This window comes from Erithacus rubecula (genome assembly GCF_903797595.1).
Source record: "Erithacus rubecula genome assembly, chromosome: 10".
NCBI lineage: Eukaryota > Metazoa > Chordata > Aves > Passeriformes > Muscicapidae > Erithacus > Erithacus rubecula.
In genome coordinates this window covers 16,021,406-16,047,593 of record NC_136662.1, presented here as the reverse complement: position 1 = coordinate 16,047,593, position 26,188 = coordinate 16,021,406, and the positions used below count along the sequence as shown (strand labels likewise).

The 26,188-nt window shown below is 37.6% G+C and overlaps 2 protein-coding genes across 4 annotated transcripts in view; one reads left to right on the top strand and one right to left on the bottom strand.

The window, feature by feature from the left end:
- USP33 (ubiquitin specific peptidase 33) overlaps positions 1–14,244 on the bottom strand; it is a 37,114-nt gene extending 22,870 nt beyond the window's left edge. For 2 of the 3 annotated variants that reach the window (XM_079314086.1, XM_079314085.1), the window contains exons 1-6: positions 14,043–14,244; positions 8,454–8,592; positions 7,399–7,452; positions 5,269–5,331; positions 2,995–3,147; positions 1,784–1,883 (exon numbers count right to left, since the gene is read on the bottom strand). In XM_079314086.1, coding sequence (XP_079170212.1) covers positions 1,784–1,883; positions 2,995–3,147; positions 5,269–5,331; positions 7,399–7,452; positions 8,454–8,534 — 451 coding nt within the window. In that variant the 5' untranslated portion in view covers positions 8,535–8,592; positions 14,043–14,244. The remainder of the gene's footprint in view (positions 1–1,783; positions 1,884–2,994; positions 3,148–5,268; positions 5,332–7,398; positions 7,453–8,453; positions 8,593–14,042) is intronic. The other variant, XM_079314087.1, reaches the window with a different exon arrangement.
- Positions 14,245–14,249: 5 nt separating this feature from the next.
- MIGA1 (mitoguardin 1) overlaps positions 14,250–26,188 on the top strand; it is a 34,292-nt gene continuing 22,353 nt past the window's right edge. Inside the window, exons 1-7 of the mRNA XM_079314120.1 lie at positions 14,250–14,510; positions 15,235–15,404; positions 17,064–17,241; positions 18,188–18,324; positions 18,569–18,695; positions 19,095–19,231; positions 19,983–20,106. Of these exons, the coding sequence (XP_079170246.1) occupies positions 15,282–15,404; positions 17,064–17,241; positions 18,188–18,324; positions 18,569–18,695; positions 19,095–19,231; positions 19,983–20,106 (826 nt within the window). The 5' untranslated portion in view covers positions 14,250–14,510; positions 15,235–15,281. The remainder of the gene's footprint in view (positions 14,511–15,234; positions 15,405–17,063; positions 17,242–18,187; positions 18,325–18,568; positions 18,696–19,094; positions 19,232–19,982; positions 20,107–26,188) is intronic.

The window sequence follows — 26,188 nt, the reverse complement described above, 5'->3', positions numbered from 1 at the left end:
TTTTTCCAACCTGTAGTACTACAAGGGAAGTTTTCAAATAGACATCTTTTCTTGTGAATACATATTCTGTTTGCTTAATCAAAAGCATTTCAAAATAAATTTTAAGAGCAAAGTTAAAGGAAAGCTAAAGAAGTTTCTTCCTTTCAGTTTGACTAAGTGTCTTAACAAAGTCACATCATCATTACTGGGAACTTTAATGCAATTCTAATTGTGTATTATTACAATGTAAGCTACATTCCCCAAAATATTCATAATACAAGAAGAGATAAAATTAATACAAATACATGCATGGGTTGGAGAAACTAACTAGGAATAGAACACATGGTGGCAGATGGCAAATTAGTAGGGTGGTGTCACATCCTGTAAGACTGTGCCAGACAACAGAAGGGACAAGGCAGGTTTTCTGACCAATGCCAGCAGACTTAGCAGAGGGAAAGCTGGTAGTAGATGAGTGAGGGAGAAATGACACCCCTTATTGTGATTTAACTCTAGCCAGCAACTTAACCTCCCAGAGCTGCTCACTCACTCACTCCCTAATGATGGGATGGGGGGAATTGTAAAAGTGAGAAAACTCATGGGTTGAGATAAAGACAATTTCATAGGGGAAGCAAAAGCTGCTTGCACAAGCAAAGCCAAACAAGGCACCCATTCACCACTTCCCCCAGGCAGAGAGGTGGTCTGCCATCTCCAGGAAAGCAGAGCTCAATCATGAATTGATAGGCAGGATAACACCCTAATGCTCACAGTCCCCATCTTCCTTCTTCCTCTCCCAGGATGCCACATGTTACAGATTATCCCAGTGATCACTTGGGTAAGATGTCCCAGTTGTGCCCCCTCTCAACCTTTTGTGCACCCCCAACCCACCCCCTGGTGGATGGTGTGAGAAACAGAAAAGGTTAACTGTGTACAAGCTCTGCTCTGCAATAACTGAAACATCTTTACAGTATCAACCTGTTTTCAGCACAAATCCAAAAACAGAGCCCCACAGCAGATACTGTGAAGATAACTAACTCTTGCCCAGCCAAAACTAGCATATGCATAAATTAGAATAATTTTTCTCTCATCACTGATGGAAAACAAACTGCCTAGAAATATATGCAATGACATCTCAAAAACTACAGCTTAACAATCTGCTCATCATATTTTTCTGAAAAAATGATACTTAGAAATATTTTCTTTACCATCAAATACACATATAGCTTTTAGAATGATCAATAATAATTATAGACTTTCAAGAAATAGTAATTATTATGTTCTCTTATGAAAAGAAATATTAAAACTTCACTGTTTGGGATTTCATCACTCTAATTTTCATCTATTAGTATCAGGGTAGCATAATCTTTGATATGACAAAGTTTGGCAGTGCATGAAATTTATGTCAAAGAGAAAACAAATAAACAAACCCCCACACTAGGATACTACAGGCTCAGAAAAGGATTATTCAAAATGAAGGAAATTATTTAAATGAAGAGTCTTTTATGGCAGGCAAAATCAGTAGAACACATTTTAAAAAAGCCTACTTGAACCAAAGTGGCTACAATACCAAGTAAACATTACTCTCACTGAACATTACTCCAATGTGCTTTGGCAACAGCCAAACTCAGGCAACAGTCTCTGCTCTGAAGGTAAGAAAGATTGCTGCAAGAACGGTGAAACTAAAATTAAACATCTGAGTTGGAGCACAAAAAGAAACAGTTCCACTTAGGAGAGAATTAGAACACAGCTGGAAAACAGGCTGGAAAACATACTCATGCAATAATGCACATGGTAATGCTTTTATTACCTCTGGTCTTCAATTCATCTTCTTCCATTTCTATATCCAAGTCATCAAATACAGCTGCTAATGGAATCTTCAGTGTGGGATTACTGGGTATTTTAAAATCCTTAAAAGGAGAAAAATAATATTTACTTTAATTCATCACTTTTCCACTTAATTAAACTTATGTGCAATTTTACCAGCAAATCTAGAATTGGAAAATTATGTGAACACATTTTGAAATCTCACTGCACAGAAGGGTGAACATCAGGATTTCACAGGTACCCATAGAAAGGTTACTAAGAACCCCCCATGCTTTTGTTTTCAGATCGCTGCATGATTTTTGTAAGGACAGCTAAAGGAACCATCACAAAGCCAGGGATGGCATTTCTTTGCCAAGGATAACAAAGTAGCCAGCATGGAAGAGCTAAGGCAGGAGTCACCACCTAAGCCAGTGTAGGTGTTTTTGATGTGCCACCAGATGGCTCACTACAGTAAATGAAGACATACTCTTGAAAGAAAAATGTACAGAGAAATAAACTAGTAGACAGGCAGGCATTTATTGAACAACAAGCTCTTTTTGTGAGCTCATAAATTAAAACCCTGTATACCTGTTTCCTCAGAAGACTAAAGAAGGTTAAATATAATAGAACAGAAATTCAGAAGTCTGAACTTAGCTTAGTATCAAGTGAAAGAATCTGCAGACAACAGATTTTTTTTTTAAATTCCAATGGCTATATTCCTATTGAGCTGCTGGCAGTTTATGAGAAAATGATCAGATTAATTATTCATTAATATTAAATACCAATCTTTGAAGTAAATTTACATAGACTGAAAAACTGCCCATCTTTCTGTTCAACCTGTGCATGATGGTCTCTCTTCTACTGCTCTCTGTCTCAGGCAGAACACAATTAGAAATACTGTACTTCTGCTTGTGACTGTTTTAACCGAGTTACCTGACATGTTTATGTAACTACATTACACATACAATTAAAAAATAAAACTTTTTTTTCACAAGCATTATTCCAATCAATTGTACTTAAGAAATCCAGTGTAACTTTCTCCAAGACAACATTTATCTAAGAAAAAAAGATCAGAGTGAACACTACTGATGCCAGTAAAGCAAAAAAAGATTTATGAATATAGAGAGGAATTAATAGAAAGTTCAGTCACAAGAATGGAGGAGAAGTCAGTCTCACAAAGCTACAGTTGCTTTTGTTCCATTGGGTTAAAAATACCTGCACACTGTTTTCTTGTGCTTGGTGAGACAATCTTGTACTTGGTAGTGGAGAATGAGATCCTAATTTTCTGTCCAGGAACACTTCCTTACTACAGGCATAACACCACACACGGAGAGTAGTAAGGTTGACAGTCAGACAGTGCTTTGTCTCCTAAAACAGAACAAAAACCACAACTGGGATTCAGAAATCAGGAATAACTAAATACTGCTAAATGCAAGCTAGAATAGATATATCAAAATTCTAGATTTTTCAACAATGAAACAAGCACGTGCATTACAATACTAAAAAAGTGTAATTCAGCCACTCAAATTCTAGCACAAACATTCATTTTAGTATAAATCACTCAAATTAGCAACAAGATGCAATCAGAATCTAAGACACTGTCATATCTGACATGCCTCTGTAATTAAAAAAGTAAGAAGAAAGCCTTCTTATTCTTGTTAGAAGTGCTACAATTCACAACAAACCACTTTCCAAGGAATATCTGTAATTGGCCACCATGGGAGCTACCTCCTCTACAATGTTTATTTCTACTGGTTTGCTGCAAGAAATTCACCCTATTTACAGCAATCTGAAGACTAAGATAAATTTTTTAGTTCTATTACATTACATAAGAGGTCTTCATATTAAAGCAAAAATTCTAGACTTAAATAGTTCTTTTGTTGACAGATTCACACTCTGAAGCAATATAATCTTGACAGATGAAGAATATTTTTATTGTTCAAATCTTAGTATTTTTTAACCTCCTTGCTTAATGTAAGATTGGGCACACAATTGCTGACTTCCTCCAAGTATTTTCACTAATCCTTCCTGTATTTCTTTCTTCTATGTCAGTATCAGCCAGATTTACAGACAATAGGGATTCATTAGAGATTAGGACAATACAACTGCTGCAGGAGGCCCAAGTTCCTCCTTCCTTCATTTAACAAAATCTTGTACAAAAACAATATTTTTAATGTAAAGTGAGCTAAAATCTAACTAGGTAGCCCTCCCCTAATCAAAACATCACATTTACATAAACAAGTAAAACAATTTTAATCACAAGAATATGCTTAATTCTGCAGATTCAGATCCATACATAATTACAAGACTTCAGAGCAATGGCTTAATGACTTCCTTGGAGTGGATGCAATGAACATGACTATTTGCAGTAGAGGGAGCCTTGCTGGTGCAAAATGGAGTAAGCAGAAGTTGATTCACCATTTTAATAAGTTTATTGATATTTTTATTAAAGAAGAATCCAGAAAAAGTGCTTACTATTCTCAAATTTAAATTAAGCAATAAGAAAATCAAGAGAAGGATGCCACTGACAGAGCTTGCCTGTTTTCTCCTACCTGGAAAGTACATAACATTGTTAAGGCAGTATGCAAAGCAGGAATAAACTACTGTAAGAAGCCAAGAAGCATAAAACTGTAGGCATGAAATTCAGAGACCATTTGATGCCCAACTACTCCAGAAACACCTTGTTTCTGAGTCTATTGTAAAGGCTTTAGAACTGTGATTCACCTTTAACATTAAAAAATATCCACATTATACTATTTCTACAGATTTATATTCATACACTACCAATTTGTATAAATACTCACTCTACTCAAAATCCTGCTTCAAAACAAAAAATCAGGAGTGGTGGTAAAATGCAGCTATAACATCACATCTTTCTTGTAAAACCCCTGCATAAGCTATTCCTTAATTTTCATATTCACCAGTGTTTTTTTAGTAATATTAGGGACCTAAAATTCTTCAGTGAGGAACTTTAGATGCATTTACTGACAAACTGTTAAATATGGAGCATATTGCAAAAACAAAGCACCTGTCTCTAGCAATTCATACTCCCTATTTTACACCTCTTCATCTTTCCATTAATGTAACTGTCCTCCTCTTACCCATCAGGCAGCCACAGTCCCAGAAATTTAGACTGAAGCAGTGAAGTACTACACATAAGCTGAGGTACTCACTAAGTCTTATCTGTGCATCTTGAAAACCATCAGTAATTACTGTTCTTTTTTTCACTGGCATCATCTTCTTTAGAAGAATTGCATAATTATGCAGCTGCACAAAACCTGTAAACTAATTCCTAAATTACCAAGTCCTGCTTCTATAACATGAGAAACAGTTAATCAAACCTCCACACGTTGCAACTACCTGCTATCACCCCAAGCAACAACCAGATGCAACACACACAGTTACCTAACACAGGTTATTACTTCATTGAAATGGAAGTTCTCTAACTCCACTGCCTTAAGGAACTGTGTTACCAGCACATACACTTACCTGGGAATGGGTGGTACTGTGATCAACATGGGATTCACCACAGCCAACATACGTACACCTGTTCTGTTGGGCAAGACACACAGAATTATACAGAATTAAAAAGTGGTCACAAACAAGTTTACAGAATAGGAATATATACTGCCAATTCCTTTAAAATTCACTCAAATTTCAACCTTGAGTCCTGCACAAACCAAGAGACATGCACAATAAGCAATACAATAAATATCATCTAAAGCAAAAAAGGAATGCTGCAAGATTTAGCTCAACTTCTCACACTGACGGGCAATGTTTAGAATAGTTTTTTCAGCCATTTTTATATATTTATTCATATTACTGACAACACATATTTTTTACAATTCCATGTTTAGTAAAAATTGTTGCAGAAAATACAAAAGTTAATCCAGTGTCTGAGTGGTGAAATACTGAATGGCAACAGCCTCAGACATGTTTATATGAAAATCACTGCATGCCCCATCTGCAATGCCTACTCATCAGAGCATTACTTCACAACTAAATACTGTCTTCACCTTTACATAAGTTCCCAGCACAACATGGCTAAGAACTTGCCACATTCTAGTTATAACATGCAAAATAATTGTCAATTTTAATCATGCACATTGCAAAATATATTTGGCTGAGTTGAGCGTGGAATCTTGCAGCTACCAACCTTCAAGCAATTTTTGCTAAGTCCTCATTTGCATGAGTCAGGTCAATCACACCTGAGGGCACAGCAGGTTATCTGTGTAACTCTCTAAGCAAGTTAATTTCTACAGTCAAATAGTAGCTGAACACGGCCAATTTTCTGTATTAAATGATCACAGATATTTGATAAGTTACAGATCGTTTACATGCTGGGATCTCACCAGGTTTTTCTACTGAAAAAGGTGAAGCAAGATGCCAATTCATCCAAGAGGAGAAACATCACAGCATGACATTAAGTATACTACTGCAACTACAAGACTCTCCTATGGAAATGTGGGTATAAAATTTAACTTTTCAGTAACAGTCTCAGAGCTCTATGTGAGAAATAAAAAACACGTTTTAAGCTTGACAGCATTTTCCCACCTGCCAGGCTGATGCATCCCTGAACACCTCTTCCCCACTCCCAAGAGGTTCTTTTTAATACATAATTAAAACTTTGGGCCATCTAACAAAAGACATTAAACACTGTTTCTTTCCCCCTTCATTTGTTATTGACAGAAGGAGCAAAATAATCTGATATCTTGTCCCTACCACCCACCTAAAAAAATACAAATGAAGGATTTTAAAAAATGCTTACACATACACCTAAAAAGGGGCATTAGCCTAGACAACTTTCTGATAGGACTTAAAGAAAAATTGCTAAGAAATGAAGTCAAGGCTATGGGGCAAAATTTCAATCTCTGTAAACAGCTGTAAGTCCAAAGAACTCACAAGACATTTTAAAAACTAAGTTAATTACATGCTTTCCAGTTGGGATCATTGATTAGTCAGAAGCAATATATTTATATTTTCTTTAAATACAGTGAAAATTACAGTTTTTTGTAGACAGCAAGAAGAGTTAGGCAAAAGCATATTTATGACAGAGCTATATCCAGGATAAAAACTGTATTAAATTTGTAAAAAGTAGGAGAATGTTCATATAAGCTTCTGCAAGTTTCAAAGTAAGGAGTTTTTTCTTTGTGCTGCTTAAGAATAAAACTCAGAGTTATGCAGTACTCTATAAAAATGTCTTTTTACTACTAGACATTATGACTACAAATGCTAAGAAAAGCTTATAATAAGTAACTTAATTAATTCAGGAACAATATACTATTTTTTGTTCAGACCAGGGAAAACATTTAAAATCCTTCAAAATTTAAGACTTAAAAAGTATCATAATTCAACTAAAAACACTAATAGGCTGCTTTCCTTCTTATAAGAAAAATATAATCTTAAACATATTATTCCCTAATTACAAGAAGTATGTACCTGATAGAAGATAAATAATTTAAAAAATAAAGAACTGCAGAAGAAAATTTTCTTTTAAATAAGTTAAACAAACTAATTTCAAGAATTTCATTATAGATGTTTCTTAAAAAAAAAAACATACTACCAACTTTTTTTTTTTACTAGAAAATGACTCTATTGGGGAACAAGAGAACAACTTACCTCCAAGCATGCCCAAAGGTTGGGTCCTCTGACATTACAGTCCTGACAAGTGCCCTATTAAAGGTCAATACAAAAGCAAGTTTTATTTCACTTATTTTCACTAGTAAAGCACAACTTCAACACAAAACAAGAAAAAATACTGTAAAGCTTACTGTCAGATGAACACCTTTAAAGTTACTTTAAAAAAGGGATATGTTGACAGCCAACGTAGATTTTGCTCCCCATGAGCTCAAGATCAGCATATTTTTCCACTAAAATCTCAGATTTATCTCCAGGTTTTCATCTTAAACCAAAAATTGCTTTTCTAAATAAGGTATAAATATGTACCATATGACATAATTATGATAACCCTCATAATTGGTCTTTCCTATAAATATAAGAAGAAATGAGAGTGATAGAACTTTCAATAAATTCATGTTCCTTCTGCAGACACCACCAGCAAAGGTTTACACAAACAAGAGAGAAATGCTGCATTCCTCAGCAGCAAATTCACTGTTAAAGACATTAAGCACCATGGACAGAAAAGATTTCACTTTTCATCACCTCCCAGCTACTTAAATGAGCTACAAGATCCTTCTTTATTTCGTTTATTAATACTAGTTTGAAACCAAGAGTTCAGGGAGTGGAGTTTTCTCAAACTGTGGATTCTCTATCAAAATGAACTATTACCCAAGTGAACTCAAGCATAAATTTCTTTGTTACAGTTGCTACTTGAAATTAGTTGTACTATACTATACTAATATCCCAAATAACTAAATGCTGCAGTGGCAATGAAAATGAAGTTCAGTTTGGTGCTCTGCTAACTCTTCTAATCAATGATTCCAATAAAACCACTGTGGCAAAGGTGCTCTTTAAGTGCTGAAAAGTAGTTTTTCAGCTTCATCAAGCCCACAATTCTTCTAATACTTTATTTAAACGTTACAATTCCAGTAGAGGAGCTTTTATCTGTGCTTGACACTTAGATGCACCTTGAAACTAATAATACACTGAAACGTGGAACTAAAAAACGTGACCAGTCAACAGTGATAGGAAGAAAGTGAATTACTATAACTCACATGAGATTTCTGTATCAATTCCTCCTTTGTTATCTCACCAACTGATTCCAAGTGTGGGCAATTGCTGCTGGGTGATGACATGGCTGAAGCTGTATTTTCAGAGATCCTGTAGCTAGAATTTTCAACACCAGGGAATCACCTGTCAACAGGAGTAAGAATGAGTAAAACCCAATTCCTTAGAATAGACAGCAATACTAGATATCCAATACACAACATATACATAACTTTTAAAACAGTGTGCCTCTTTAGACTAAATCAATATAAGTAACTTTTTCAAGAGACTCCAATAGCCCAAAACTAAACCTGTTGACTTCTGAAATGAAATCCAATGACTTCTAGGTCATAAACTGATTCTGAATGGAGCAAAGCTGATTTGGGTTAATTATTTAACTTTCTAGAATCTGCCATGGCACACAAATGATATAAACATTTGTTTCTAAGCCTACCTAACAGTGGATTTGCCTATATGTTCTGGAAAAGGATCTCTGCAACACTGCTGAAGCTCTGAAGGCTAAACTGCAGGGACACAAGACTTGTTTATCGCAGGATAAAGAAACTTTATCTCAGTTTTATTTATTTACAAAGACACATCCTAGATTCAGACATATTATATATCAAAAGGAGACTGAAACTTGTGACTAACACAGAGCACTAAACACTCAGCAATGCTTTTATCTTGTTCTCTTTGCCCATCCAAGGTTTCTGGTGCAGACACAGAAACTTATCAGAAATAAAGAATACTACACACAATCACTTTGTCATTATAATTTCAATAGCTGTATAGGAAGCAACAGAAGGAAAATTTAAATTTTTAAAATATAATTCTCATGTTCCTTTTATATAAATACTCCAACTCATTCAGATAGGAACTATCCAATAACTTTGTTTCAGTTTTGTCACTTAATTACTATTGATGACTCAATCTCTCTAAAGGCCAAGAAAATATTAACTTTTTCTGGCCAATTATTATCTGTCCAATGTAGTTCTCCTTTATCAAGCCTTGAAATTAAACTTCAGCTCAGTGTTGTATCCTCCTTGATCTGTTTGCAGCCTTTGCCACTGTTATCAACACCACCTTCCACTTTGCCTGTGTGCTTTGGCAGCTTCAGGTTTGCTCCTTCCACTTAGAGGACCAATCACCCATTACAATATTAAGCATCCTACAGTTTTGACAAACCCTGCCTAACAGGCATCTCAGAAACACTCCCTGGTAAACTTTCAGCTTATTATGTCTGACTTTTTCCTTCCATTGCCTTGCAACAAGATACCTCTGAACCAAGAGCCATTTCAGCTCCCTTGGGTCATTTTCCTATAAATATGTGTGTATGTATAGAAAGTCTGTTTAATTACTATAAGCATTGTTATACAAATAATATTATTGAAGTATTGCATATATTTGTAATGGAATAATATGTGATACTTCATGTCGTATTACAGGCACACATGTATATACATGTATATATAACCTGAACTACATTTTCTTTACAGATAAACAATTACTTATATATAAATGATGTATTTGTTATATGTATAGTTGTATATATAGACTCAAGTATGAGTGTATATGCTTCAGTCTTTTTTAATACCATGTTTTCAGTTGTTCAATAAAATATTCCAGAACTTATCTCACAAGACTGAAAACACTACACTAAATTAATCCTTTAGGATTTATTTTCTAGATGAGATCAAAAGTCTCTTCCTGGACTAGTGGCATGACATTTAAAATGCACTATTCTAAAACACAAGCTCCAGCTGGAGAAGTACTTCCTCAGTTCAATGACTGACTAATCTATATGCACTGTTACTGAAAGATACTTCAAATAAGGCAACAGTTTTTCAAGCCAAACCTCCTCAACTTGTATCATATTAGCAATTCCTCTTTGAACTGTAAGGTTTCCTTTCAGAACAGAAATGGCAACATGAATGCATGTTACATTTTCCACAGTTTGCACGGTCTGTTAAAATGTTAAATAAGGAAAAGTGAATTTCAAAGAAAGCCCTGAGAACATTCAATGCAGTGAGATAATTAAATAAAAATGGTTTAGAAAGACTGATATGATGGATTAGTAAAGTTTTAGGCTTATTTTTTTTTATGGTAGAAGCTTTCTGAATGCTTTATCCCAAGTAATACAAAGCAATGAATGGAGACTTCATCTCATGCTGCCAGATTTGTATTTAATGTATTTAATATTTAACTTTTCATACATGGAACTGAACAAATCCAAACCTGAAGACTGAACAAACCCAAACCCAGGAGTTCTGCTCACGCCAGTTTCTGTTTCTTAGTGCAATCTGCATCTCTCTTCTTCTACTAATGATCTGAAAGGCCAAAGCTGTTTCAAACTCGTGTCCCTGTGGATGAGGTCCCCATTCCTGTCCATATGGAGAGCATCTCTTGTCAAATGTAGTTCATGTTACAGATTCTTCATATCTCATTATAAGAACAAAACTGAGTGGCCTTTTGTTAACAATTTTTTCACACACCTCCTTCCATCTTGCAGCACTCACTCTACTGCCATAACCTTGGCAGCTTAGTGTACATAGCTACAGACACATATTTTGTAAAATTTTATGGTAAAGTCTAAAACTGTAAATTTAATTCAAAACCATGAGTCATTCTTCACCTCCCCAAGCCTTAGCAAGCCCAGGGTAGCCCCTCCCTCTCTCACTGACCTTCCTCCATTTCACCACTTCCTACTCTATGTGAAGGGATTGCTTTTCTCCCCCTGCAGCTCATTATCACATCTGCTTTTACACCAGCTTCTGCATTGCGTTGGCTGCATCAAAAAGTCTTTTCTGCATTTTCAGTACTTGAAAAAAAACCCAAAATAATCCAACAAGCCTACAAGCCTTTGTAATTGCTCTTACATTCCATTTTATACTCCTGTTCTGAAACTGGATTATATCTCCATTTCATGATCCCAGTGAGATCACACAATCATAGAATGGCTTGAGTTGGAAAAATCCTTAGAGATCATCTGGTTCCAAACCCCCTACCACGGGCAGGGATGCCACTCACTAGGTCAGGCAGCTCACAGCCCCACCCAGGCTGGACTCGGACACTTCCAGGGATAGGGCATCCACAATTTCTCTGAACAACCTATTCCAGTGCCTCACCACCCTTACAGTAAAGATTTTTTTCCTAATATCTAAACTAAACCTGCTCTCTGAGTCCAAAGCCATTCCCCCTGTCCTATCACTACAGGCCCTTGTGAAAATCCTACTCCAATTCTCTTACAGCCCCTTTAGGCATTGGAGGTTGTGTAAGGTCTCCCTCTCTTCTCCTGGCTGAACAGCTCCAGATCTCTCAGCCTGTTTCCACACCAACTGCTTGTGATCACACTCATGCAATAAAGGTTCTCATCAAATGCTTCCCACAGATCTGGGAGAGAATTTCTCTCCCAGTCTATTGCCAGCTCTCTCCATTATTTTGCCTCAGAGGTTTCAGTTCACCTATCTCAATGCTTCACACTACCCCATCCCAAAAAGTGAGCCAATTAATGCTAAAAAGTAGGACTTATCAACATGGCTTTGCTTTGAGTATACACAGAGTCAAGTTCCAAAGAAAAAATTCTCATGAAGTCCAATCTTGGAGGGCTTTTTTGTGTTCCTGACTAGTCTTCTCATTCACCAAGAAAAAAAAAAAAAAATTGAGCCACCAGAGAAATGTGGACTATAGTTAAAAGCATCACGACCATCAATCTATTTATTATTCAGTAGAATTCCACAGCATCACAGACTTGTGTGGTGCCTACTACCATGGAAGACCTCTCTCACCCACAGAAAACTCCCATCAAACACTACAAGAATCCAACTCATCTCAAAAATTATCTTTGGCTCATGTAAGGAACCCAACATTTCCTAAAGAAACAAAACAGATTTTAAATTATTTTTAAAAGTTTTTGGATGAATGATTCATCTGCCTAGTTACAGTAGTTAACACTTCAACAGACATTGAAATAAACAATTATATGTGTTATGTATTCCACTGATGTTCTAAATATGGAGCCATTTTAACAGATTTTACAGAGTTCAGTAAGGGAATGCTGATGGAAGACCTTAGGAATACATGGATTATTCTGAAGACATCAGTTACATGAAGCACTAATTGTGTCTTCATTACAGGCTTTTATTATTTTGTCAGTACAGCTCTGAATAACAGCATCTCAAACCAGTAATCTGTAAGTTCAGGCTCCTTAGTTGAACTCACAGTTATTTTACCAGTGATGCACTGGAACAATTTCATTTAACATTTATTTATATTTTATAGCAACAAAGCAATAGTGACATAGGGTGCAAATTTGTACCTGAATACTTAAGTACTTAGAATACTAAGGAGGTCTGGAAGTTTAGTAATTACTTATCATATTAATATTCTTCACACATCAGGAATAACCCACCAGCATTCACTCAAAACTATAAAAGCCCACTAAAGTGATAGCCTTAAGCATATTCAGCTTGTTAAGATACTTACTTTTTATCATTTTTCTAAAAAACAGTGTTGTTTTTTATAAACTTTACAGAAATTCCTTCAATTACTCATGTACATGAATGACATTTTTACCAAACTTAAAAAGAGTCTTCTTAGTGTGTGAAATTAAGGTTAAACTCTCCTATTTCTTGACCTAGGTTCCTGTCAATCAACAGGCAGTTTTGAAGTTTATCTCCCATTCCTCCGTATTTTTATCCTTTTTTTTTTTAATCTATCAAAAATAAAAAAGAGCAACACATTTCTTGAAAAAATGACACCACCAATCCCTTTTGCTTTATCTTATACTTACCCAATTACTTTATTTATTTAGCATAAAACCTGGTATTTTCCAACTAAATAACAAAAGCATGCTCAGTAACCTGTTCAAAGGCACCTGGTCTTTCTCCTCAGGCACCAGGAGCTACCCACTCAAACAAGACACAAATTGATAAGTCACTTCCATTCCATTTTTTTTTTTCTGCCCTTAACTACCGCTCCTACAGAGAAAAGCCATTTAAAAATATTCTGGAGTTGAGGGTATATCCTCTTACAGGGTTAGACAGCTTTCATTTCATAGTGGCTTTCAGGGATACAGATCACTCTTTCGTTTCTTTCTTCCACCACGCTAAATCCTAACTATGACACCCATTAGCTAACCTCTATATTTCTAAGAGGATTTTCCTAACTCGGGCTTTGCCTAAGCGCAAAGCAGAAGCCTACAGTGATTTTCCACTAGGTGATAGGTGATAGGACTTTTCCCCCAGGCTGTTCCACCCCTCGTACCGATGATCCATGCGCACGGATAGCTCGGGGAGCGAGCAGGGCCATTTATCGGTGCATTCCTGCTTTAGGGGATTGCGCCGTGTCCCGGCAGCGCTGCCGCACAGCTGCAACTTCAGCAGCGCCCGGCGGAGCTCTGCGGCCGCTCCAGCCCCTCACGGCCCCGCACCGGCACCGCCGACCCGCGGCCGCCGCCCAGCCCTGCGGGACCGCGGGGACAGCTCCCGGGCCGGCCGCCATCGCCGCACCAACACGCCCTGGGCTGCCAAACCGGCCAGACACACGGCCCGCCGCGCTCCCGCCCCCCGCCACACCGAACCGGGCCCCTCCTCTCTTACCGGAGCAGCCGGGAAGGATGCACCGCGCACGGATGCCGGAGCTCAGTCGGGCCGCGACCAGCCCCGCGTCTCGCCCTTGCCTGCGGGGACAGCGGCGCTGCCGTGGCGGAGCTGGGCGCGCCCGGGCCGCGGCTCCGCCGGTGCCGCCCCGCACACGCGCGGACGGGGCGGGCGCGGCTGCTGCGCCGCCGCCGCGGGACGCGCCCCGCACAAAGATGGCGGCGCCGAGCGCCTCAGCGTGAGCGCTGCCCCGTACAAAGATGGCGGCGCCAGGCGCGCACCCCGCCCGCAGCGGGAGCTGCCCGGAGTAAAGATGGCGGGCGCGGAGTCCTGACGTCGCGGGTCTCTCTCACGTGGTAGCGACTCCTCCCGACCGACAGCGGCCGCTTCTCCCCCTGCCGGAAGCGGATCCCGCCGGTCTGCGGGCAGCGCCGGGGCGGGAGCGGAGCCCCGGTGCTCGGCGGGCAGGTAACTGAGTGCGGTGGCTGTAGCGACCCGGGCCGGGCCCGGGAGAGGCGCGCCCGCCTTGATCAGGGCGGCTGCGGGGAGGGGCTGAGGGGCGCGCGGGGCACCCCGTTGTGTCCGCTGCCCGCCCGCGGTGCCGGGGCTGCCCGGGCCGGGGAGGGCTCGGGCCCCGGTGGCTTCTGTCCCTCGGCCTGCATCGCCTCCCGCCGTGCCGCGGTTGCGGTCCTGGAGTCGCGGTTCGGAGGCTTCGCCTTGTGTTCAGCGTCAGGGAGTGAGAGGGGCGCGCCGGCATCGCGGAGATTACGTCAGGCTGTAGTGATTGTTTCTCGTGATGTGTCTGCAAAGTAAACCAAGCGCTGAACGAGATAAACTTTTTCTGGCTGCTCTCAGATCTTCTAATTCTTGCAGCTGGTGAAAGTGTTCTTCCAGCAGTCGGAGGCAGGGTTGTTGCCGGGCGGGATTCAGGGGCTGTAGTACGGGAGCGGCCGCCTAATCCGAGCGGAGCCCTCCTCAGTGCTGGCTGTACATCCGCACGGCTGCACAAGCGATGGACGAGTGGCGCCTCGGCTGAACCAGCAGATTTGCTGTCTCCACATTAAGTCTTGTCTCTACTCAGAAACATCGATCAAACAAGTCATGTACCTGTGATAGAAGAGATTTGAGCTTGTAGAAGAAATTCGTCCTGGGCTTCTGTTGCGTAACTTAGTATGTATCCTTCATTTGACAGAGTATTCCAGAGACCATCTGTGATTGCTCTCAAGACATTTTCGCTTAATGAGGTATGGGAGAGAAGGAGCCATGTCAGAGGAAGCTGTTACTGAGACACGATTTTCTCTGAAGACAGTAGCATTGCGGGTGTTTCATCTTCCCCTTACTTGGTATTATTCTCTTAACCAGGTAATAAATACATTATCTAAATAATTACTTTTGTTATGCATTTAAAGTTTATTGTAGCGTTGTATGTGCTCTTGTGTGAATTAAATTTGTAAAGAATACCTTGAAGCTTAGTTTTTCATAGCATTGAACTGAAATAAGTTTGTCTTTTTGTCTTTTTTTTGCTAATAAATGTTTATTGCATCACTATACATCTGCTTTACCTGCAGTGTCTGTATATCTCCATTTTGTAACAGTGCAGTTATTCTCAAAATATCAAAATTCTCCATTTCTTTTTCTTGTAGATTATTTTTTTGTGTTTACAAGCTAAACATAACTGTCATTAAATTTTGAATGATAATATTGAGTTCTGCTTTTAAAACTAGTCTTTAATACGACTGTATTTTATTTTTATTGAATTTGACTTATAAGCAAAAGCTGTACTATTTCACAGTTCCCTGTAAGTACTTTTCTTTTACTGCATATAAAACCAGGATGAGATAGTTTTAGCTGCATATGCTCATTTCCAAATTTTTCCTATATAATAAAAACTTCAAAACTCTCACTGCAAGATCACTTTTTCATGTTGCAGCATACTCATGTCCTTTTTAAATATCACATGCAATTCCCTTACATGCAGCTATTAACTTTCGTCTTTTTAGAAGTTTTCATTTTACTGATAATAAAGTTATGTTCACGTTTGTAGGCACACACAAATTTTAAAAGATCCATTTGCAGTTCTTTGAAGTGTTCATTTTAACGTTTAATTTTGTGATCTTAGAGGTTTTATTCTCAGGTGTTTGGTTGTTAACTCTTTTCTGTGAAATGCAGTAGTCTTCTGTGAAATTTGTAAGGTTTGTGTTGGTGCTGTGTTTTGGGCATTCCCTTTTCCTCACAGAGTGCAGTGGTAGTTGCAGACCTCAGTCAAGGCATGGGACCTGGAAGGGCAGGGCTCTCAAGTCAAAGGTGCTTGACTTATTGACTGTAAAGTCAGTGCAGAGAGAAGTTTTCAATGTTATTTCAGATTGCACAGTGGTGATAGTATTTACCAGCTGCACAGCAGCCATGAGTGCAGAGTGCAGTGGTGCTCTGTGTGCTCGTTCTGGTATGAGGAATCACATTACACAAACACCATATGAGGCCCAAGGACTGGATCTGGTTTTCTCCCAGCAGTCTGTTGCTCAAGCAGCATAAGTTTCCAAAAGATTTTTGTGAATGTGAACTGTGGTTTCCAGTTAAATGGCACTTTTCTTCTTTGTGCATCTTGTTACTTTGTATGTTACAAAGTTTTTGATTATAGCTTTTGATACAAATTACTTGTATATGTGTTTCTTACTAACATAAACACCTATAGATCTATGACTGATCTAGATCCAAAATACGATGTAATTTTTTTAAAAACTGTTAGTTTAGAGAAATGTATTTAAATACATGCTCTTCCACTCTTTCACAGTGCAAGAAGTAGTGTAGTTGTGAGAGTACTTTTTTTGCTGTTAGAGATTTAATTGAAGCCCTGGATTGTCATGGCATTAAGAAGAAATTTTAAAAACCCAAATTTTTGCTTGAAAGTCATTTGCTCAGATCCCTACAGTCTGTGGATTGGTAATGTGCCTTATAGTTCTTGGTGCTGCAGTCTGTCTCTCAGTACATGTATTTGCAATTAAATCACACTTTTATTTTCAGATAAAGATTTCCCCAGGGTTAAAGAAACTTTTCACAGTAACAGCAGTGAGTGCAATATCTGTGATTTTTCTGGCCCATCACTTTAAAAGAAGACGTGGAAAGAAAAACAAGAAAGTGCCACCATGGGAGCCAACTCATCTCATATTAGAGTGTACAAAAGCAGCTGCTTCAGAAAAAGGTAAGTCATGAACCCGCAAGTTGGGGTTTTTTTGTTTTCTTAGAGAGGAAAAAAGTTGTGTGAGGGGATAGGTATGTATTACTGTAGTAGTAAACCAAACTATTTTCCTTTGATCATGGAATATTTTGGTTTGGAAGGGACCTTTAAAGTTCATCCAGTCCAACCCCTGCTTGAGCAGGGATACCTTCAGCTAGACCAGATTGATTATAGCCTCATCCAACCTGGCCTTGAATGTTTCCAGGGATGGGGCATCCATGACTTCTCTGGGCAATCCATCCCAGTGTTTTAGCACCCTCATAGTAAAAACTTTCTTCCTTGTTATCTATTGTAAGTCAGCCCTCTTTCAAAACCATAAAGTTTTAAAACCATAGCCCTTTATCCTATTGCATCAGACCCTGCTGAAAAGTCTGTTCCCATCTTTCTTATAGGCCCCTTCAAGTACTGAAAATCTGCAGTAAGGTCTCCCTGGAGCCTTCTCCAGGCTCAACAACCCCAACTTTTAGCCTTTCCTCACAGGAGAGGTGCTCCATCCCTCTTATCATCTCTATAGGATGGAACACCTGAGTGAGTTTGAATTGTTAGACTTTAAAGTATGTTATGAAAAAGCTTGACTTCTTGTCAAAGGTGAAGTCTTAGTTGTGAACCAGGATTAAAACTCTTTTTATCAATAGTGTGTTAACAGCAGGTTTTACATTCTTGTGTGTACCTCAATCAGAGAAACTCAGATCTGATTTTTTATAGAATAGGTGAATAATTAAGATAAAGTTATTGTTACAGATAGTGAATTCTAATATGGAGTTTTCTCAAGCAGAACTGTAAATAAAAGCATAATTGTTGTTTGCTTCTAAACTGGATTTTATTGAAAAGAGTTAATGCAATTCTCGATAGATTTGTGAAAGAAGCAGTTTTTGAGTTTGCAAGAGCTTTAAAATAATCTATCTCTTAGGTTCTAGTTGTTCCAGTAGTCGACAAAACTTGACTCTTTCCCTGAGCTCTGCCAAGGAAAAAGGATCTCAGTCCTGTATCTATGCAAATGGAGGACTTTTCAGTAAATTCTCTGGGTCAGTTCAAAGCCTGGCCTCGGTAAGTAAAAATATTTTAAGGCTCTTGAATGTCTGTTAACTTGTGTTGAATATGCATCTAAAGGCTTCCCTGAGCTGAAGGAAGTTTCCTGAACAAACTGCACAGGCAGCTAGAGATGCTGAGAAACCACTGTTCTTACCTTTACATGGTAAAACCAGTTTCTAGGCAGAATGTTTGGATGTAGTGTACTCTGGCAGGGATGTGGTTTAAGGATACTCTCTATAACAACACTTTGTTTTTTAAGGTTCAGAGTGCCACCTCTTGTCACAGCTGTGCTTGTGCCAATTCTAATTCCTGGGATAAAGCAGATGAAGATGATGTTAAACTTGTCAATATTCCAGTGACTACACCTGAAAATTTGTATTTGATGGGTAAGTCATAGTACAAATATTCAGAATCTGCTTATCATGAATGTAAATAATTCCTTGGGTTAATGGTAAAGTGACACAAAATATTATTGTGTTCTTTCTCAGTGTCCTGATGGCATCTGAGCACATTTCTATAAAGTAATGAAATCATACTTGATCTAAAGTTAGTTTTCCAGAATACTTTTTCTTCCACTATTAAAGCCAAGCCCTGACACATGGGGAAAATGATTACATTTCTTTACACATAAAGAAGGTAAATATGTACTAGGAATATACTGGTATGGGCTGGGAAGTGATGATGTTTCAATTTACATCTCTGTGCTAATTATGCTTATTTTGGCTCCATATTTTCCCATGTCCCTAAACGTGAATGTAGCTGAAGGTGTTCCTGCTGTGCCCTAGGTATGGAGCTGTTTGAAGAAGCACTGAGGCGCTGGGAACAGGCCCTGACATTTCGTAACAGGCAAGTTGAAGATGAAGCAATCTGTGGTTCCATTAAGCTGGGAGCAGGAGATGCAATTGCAGAAGAAAGTGTAGAAGTGAGTACATCTCTAATCTACTGATGCTGCCCTGACAATGTGTTCTGTGTTATTACCTGAATCTTTTCAAATTCAATTGCCAGACTTGACAATTGATTCAATTTCCAATTTAGTAGTATTGTATTTAAAGGAGATCTGAATTCGTTCCTTCTGACTCTTTTGGTTGGTTATTTGGAGGAGGGCATGGGAAGGGAACTAATATTATTTATCTTTTGGCAATTGCTGATGCATCAGTGTTTGCTTCTGGACAGCATTATCAAGCTATCAAGCAGACAGCTTCCTTGCACATAATCCCTTTGGTCCTCTTTTTCTTTTATGATTATGTGAGAGAGTATCTGCTTGCCAAAGTTAAATGTCTCAGGGAAAAATGATCAATTTGTGCATATTCACAAACAATATACTTAAAGTTTGTTTTCCTCCTTTCTTATCAACTAAATGCTAAAAATATTTTGAAATAAACAGATACGTGTTACTTTATTTCTAGTGCAGCAAACACCATATATAATTTAAAAATATTTTTAAATTTAGATTTAATTTTTTTGTGACTCTAAATAAAATGTGTGTGTTCTGAAAAATGTATATGTTGTGGATGTTGCAGTTTTCATCTGCCAGTGTCCCTGTGTGGTTTGTAAGAAATTACTGTGGCATGATTTGCTCTGTGAAGGCTTAATGTCCTTTCACAAAAATTTTACAAAGGAATCTTACAGGCTGAAAGCAAATAGAAAATCTTCTATTGTCTATCTTCTTGCAGGATATCATTAGTGCTGAATTCATTCATAAGCTTGAATCTCTTCTTCAAAGAGCTTATCGTCTTCAGGAAGAATTTGAAGCCACCCTTGGGGTCTCTGATCCTGCTGCTCTAGCTAATGATATTGGTGAGTACTGCTACTTTACATCTTTTTTGCTTGTAATTATGGCTCTTGGGGGAGGACTGAAATACCCACAGCAACATTATATTTATCAGTAAATCAACAACAACAACAAAAATCACATTCTTTACATTATTATGTTGTGTTTGATGAAATGTGTCTATTTTAGATAACAATGGATTGAAAGGAAATTGTTTTCTTTGTAATTTGTCACTATTTAAATGGTTGTACAGCAAGAATATATGACCCTTTTTATAGCATGGGTGTTCAGAGGTTTTATGCATGTTCTGAACTTTGTATGCTTTGTCATAATTTTTTTTACCAAAAAGGAAAATTAAACTAGCAAGACTTAATCTGAAGCAGATAGCCATTGGCAAAGGTCTTATCTGTGGTGAGTGAAACTTATCACAGTTCTGATAAAGCTGTTACAACAGCAAATGTAAAGAGTAGTTACTGCCTGACGTGCTGATTAAGTACAGATAGTTTGATTACTTTTATTGAAAGAATTGGATCTTAAAGATGGATGCTGTTGTACCCTTAGCTAGCTGAAGATGAAGCATCAGTTCTCTGTAGGTTTTAAAGGCAGAGTGTGCTCTGGGATCAGTCTGTCAGGAGCCGTGTGCTGGGCTCTGCCTGGCACGAGGTGGCAGTGCTGTGCTGTCCTCTCACCCACTCATCCTGCAGTGACCAAATGCAGCCTTGGCCAAGGGGGGAATTAGGTTCAGCTCAGAGCTGGCTTTCTGACCCAGCTGCACACACCTATAGATGCAACCCTTGAAGCAAAAACGTGTTTAAACGTTTCATTTTGGTATCTGAAACCATCAGTCAAGTTGCATTGTATATCCATTATAATTAGAAGTTTATTTTTGATTGCTGTCTTCAGGCCAAATTAATAAAATGATACTCAAAGGATTTCATGTGAATGCTCAATGTGTTTAATTATTGTTTTGCTTTGTTACCCTGGGAGTATTTACAATTAATATCTCATTTTTCAGGTGTGATAACCAAGTTCTTGTTAACCAAGAGCGTTCTGAGAATTTGATTCCTTTCAAATGTTTTTTATAGAAATTATTTGTGATCTCTTGAGTTACTTTATTTAAATTTTATTTGTGCTGGTTTAGATGAGTGAGGAAAAAAGTAATGAACTGGGTTAGTGAATACTGTTTTCTGTGTTCAGGATTTGGAGATTTTCATTATTCTGTCTTGAATTTTTGACTCGAACAGCAAGTATGTGAAAAGATGCTTCACTTTTTCAGAATATTTTAATAAAAAATCACAAGGACATCATCTCCTTTGTAGCACTTGTGATGCTTGGAAGATTTTTGTTCAATATTAGATATATTAACAACAGGAATGGAAGGGTTCAAGAGTCACAAGAATAAGCAAGTACAAGAAAATTAGGAAACCCCAGTGGTCAAAAGAAATAAAGATAGTACAACCTTATTTGCACTACTAAGAGTAAGAGTAATATTCTACTGCAAAATACAAACTACAGTTCTGAACAGAAACAGAAATGAGGGATCCTGTGCTATGTAGGAATTAATATAGTTTGTGGCTGAGATGTTTTTCTAGGTGATTTATACCTACAATTTCTTAAAGAATTAGATAAAGAAAGCATCCATTTACTATTCACTGATCTTGAGAAATGAGAGTGGGGTTTGTTTGTTTGTTTGTTAAGATTTTGAGATAAATGGGCAATTTCCTAATCATTTGGAACAATCTCCAGCATGTCATGCCTCTGAAACAGAGTTGCTAATTTGCAGTTCTGATACCAGACAAAATAATACAGCATATAATTAGTGCCAGTTGATACAGTTTCAAAGCATGTAAGTTTTCTTGGACTATAGGTTTTTGAGAGATCTCAATTTGGTGAATTGGTAAAGCATAAATTAGGTGATAATATTTATCTCACTGACGTGAGTATTTATTTATATTTCTGCCCAATGTTAAAGGAAATATTTGCCTTTTAGGGAAGATATTTGGTAAAATGCTGTAATTTTATCAACTATATAATTGATTATAAAATATTTTGTAGAGCTGGAAGTTGATAAAAATTTGTAATTTAGGGCAATTAAATCATTGAATTAAAGCAAAGATTAGTAATAAAGAACTGAATTATCTCTTTAAATAGTAGCAAACTGCATTCAATCCTAGCAGGTATGGATTATACACACAAGTGAGAGATTTTGAAGGAAAAATTCTGAAGACACACTTGAGGAAAGTTTCACATCATAATCAGTGTAAGCTTTTGGCACATTGCTGCAGAAAAGAAACTTTTCTAACTTCTGTGTGCGAAGGACAGCACCAGCATAGAGGCAGAAATGTAGTCTTGGTTTGGTGTAGTTTTAGAATACTGTGTGCTGTCCTTTTGGTCGTATTTCAGAAGATTGGAGGTTGTAGACAGCTTGAAACAAACCATAAAAATTTCCCATGTTTTGGAAAAACAAGCTAATCTGTGGTGCATGTTGGGTTTGTCAGCTTGTTATTGAAGAAAATACTGAGAGGTGGCTGACTTGTTCTGAATAGCTGCTTACACATGGAAAAGGTATGTGGTGCTGGGGGTTTTGTAGAACTTGTTAGTCATAACTAGATCAAATTTCTAGTTCAAGTGAAACAGGTGAAGTTCTGAAGTAAACTACCCTCAACACACTTCAGAGGCAAGATTATTTTTTTAGTATTGTTTTGAGGGATGTTTTCATTCTTTGAGAGGCAGATACAAACCTGGGGTTAAATGGTCAATGTGGCTTTTCTGGCATTTAAGTATTTCCCCTTACTGCTATTTTCTTTCTTCATCTGTGGGTCTTGGAGTGAAATAAGAAAAAGCCTTTGTCCTTAATAAATTTGTAATTGTCCCATTCATGGAAGTGCTCAAGGTTGGGCTGGACAGGGCTTTGAGCCACTTGGTGTAGTGGTGGCAGGGGTTGGAGCTAGATGGTCTTTAATGTCCCTTCCAACCCAAACCTTTCTCTGATGGTACTTGCAGCTCATAAAGAGTGCTTATTACCAGCTTCAGGGTTTCAACTGTTCAACCACAATAGTAATCAGAAAATGTTTAGCTCTGGTTTTTTTTTTCTCTGATACATAGGAAAGATAGATATGGTTTGTGGATATTTCTTCTGTTTTCTCTACCTAAAGTGCTTTGTTCAGCCACAGTTGGAGTTGAGGCAGATGCTGTCAAGTGCTACATAAATGCCTGAGTGGCACTTCTCATTATTATTTATAAGAATGTAAGTTATTTATTATTTGGTTGATAAGGAACTCCAAATTTGTTCAGAAGGAAACTTACAAAGATAAAAATTTCTAGCAATTTCTCAATTTTGGCTTTCTGTGTAAATTCTTCTATCAAACTTCTGGATCTCCTGAAACCTCTCTCTCCATATTTATGTACTGTTCACAGATGCTGCTCCTTCCCAAAACCTTTAAATGTTACTCTTCCTGGATCAACATTTCCCTCTACCAAACTGAATTTAGATATTAGTGCTGCCATTGATCAGTCATACCACAGACTTGCTTTTCACTTTGTGATCCCACTTACTATTTTGATTTGATTGTGCATGATAAACAATTTGCCAATCAGCAGCTTTCTGGAGGGAGCTGTGGTAACATGTCACATGGGAGAGCCAGGAATGAGTTACCTGGAGGTCTGTTGGAATGCAAGAGTTTATCAGAGCAGCCACTGTCTGTCTTCATGTGCTGTCTGAAGTGTTTCTGTTCTGCCTGTTAGGACAACTCTTCCAATAGTTCCAAATATTCACCTTTCAGCAGTGCAGAAGACAGAGGTATATAAAAATATATTTTCTCTCTGTGAGTAGAATACTATTAAGACTAATAATAATAAAAATAATTGCAAATAATAATTTTCAACTTCATAAGCTGTTGTTGAGTTATAAATTATTAATACCCTGGAAAAGACTTGCATTTTAAATAGATGAAGTAATGGAATGCCATTATGTTCACTGTTGTTGCATTCTCCACTGGACTTTCAGTACTATCATATAAATCAGTAAGCTAAAATAGGAATACTGTAGAAAAAGTATTTCTGGAGATGAAAATAAAAGAAATACGTAGGGCTAAACTAAATATGTGTTTGTTTTTATATTGTGTCTCTGAGTGCTGTGAACCAGCATGGGAAGCCTGCAGACAGGCTTTCATGAGGCAGGCATAAGGCTGCAGTCCATCAGAAAGGAGGCAGCTGGCACAAAACTGAAACAAAATATTCATCCTGTTATTTCTGAGAGATTTAATGTAAAGGTGTGTAGAGGGTTAAAAGCTTCCAGTACTGTCAGAAGTCTGCCCTTGAAGAAAGTGCTCCATATTTTTTTTCTATTTAGATCTTTTCTAGCAGAGTGAAATGTTAGTCGAGTTAACTTGGGAGGAATTCAAAGAGTTGGGACAGAAACAATAACTTTACTTACAAGCAGAATTTCAGGTCAGAGGGGAAAATTCTCAAATTGTAGGGTTCCTTGTCAGTGCTAAATTCCTAATACTTCATATTATTATTTTGTTTTCTACTGACATTCAAACTGATGGTGACTTGTACACACTGGCCCTTAAACTTTTTGACAATATTAAAATGTTTTAATGTTAATTCATTTTAATTTTTTAAATATTTACTTTTTATTGTGTGTCAGTTGCACAATTTAAAACAAATGAGGTGTTTGAGCTATTGCAGTAAAATTTCTCACAAAGGTTTGTGCTGTTGGATGATTTTGTTGAAAGGTTTGTCTGTTTCTTTTTTTAATTTTCTTTTCACATTCAAAGATATGTCTGGCATTGTGGAGAGAATAAGCACAGCCTTTAACCTAGTGACAAAACTGTTTGGAGAACTGATTTACATATTAGAAACCTTTTCTTCAGCAGCTCGTAAAACAAACAAATATCTTTGCATAATCAGTGAAGCTGTTGAAATCTTGTTTTTATATCATTTATTAACACAGACTTCTGTAATGTCTTCCTATCCATGGATCAATATCTACAGCCTGTATTTTCTTCCTGCCTCTGAAGTGTTATTGGAAAAATTTTAGTTTGAGTGTATTTTATTTGCCTGTGTACAAAAAATGTTTCTAGTCATAATTCCTAGTCTCCAAGGAGGAGCAGTTTGTAATATTTCATGTAGGTGAGCTCTAGTAGTACATACTATGAAATAACTTATAGTTGTGTAACTTTTTATGTTAGCTTGAAGACTTTTGCTTGCTTTGTTCCTTCAAGATAAATTTACATGAAATAATTTCTTAATTTCTGGGACAAGGCCTAAACATTTTTGTAGTGGCTTACACAGGATTGAAATCAAAACAGAAGAAAACAACAACTTTTTATTTAAGTGTGAAAATGTATTCATCCCAACAAATGGGAGAAAAGGAAAGAAAACAGTATTTTGAAGTCGAAGGAAAAGCCCAGAGAAGTTATTCCAATGCTATTAAAAAAAACATCTTTTTAACATAATTTTTAGCTATTGCAGTTTGTTGGAGTTCAGTAACTGCTAAAACATGAGGTGTCTCATACTGCAACTTGTTGCTGCAACTCCTTATTTCTGATGCCCAAGAGATACTCAAAGTGAAGATGTTTGAATTGGATTGTATGTCTTCCCTAATCAGTAATATTTAAATCTTCCCTTTAAAGGCATTTTGTCCAATATCAATAACACTTCCTTTCTAAATTGCTGTTCATAAAATTCCTTATCAGAAAGCACCAAGGTACAATGCTTGAATGGAGTAAGATTGGTCGTTAGAAATTCAATCTAATACTGAAGCAAAAATATTTTTGCAAACGTTTTGCCTATGAAAATACCATGATGCTTGACTTTCTTAGTGATACTCTCAGTTTTGGCAATATTTTACTAAAAATGCAAAGTAGCTTTGCATAGACACTGCTGCTGAAAAATATTGGTATTCATAATGTGTTTTGTTGCTATTTGCTAACATGGAGTGTATTTTTCTGTTAATCCTAGAAGCTGAAATCTTTTCAACAGTGGCTCAAAAAATCTTTTACTGTTCACTGACCCAGTACTGGAAAAGTCAAGGTCGCTTACTGTGGTCACTTAGCTTGGAGGTTTTTCCAAAAGCACTTCCAATAGGATGAGAAAGAGTCT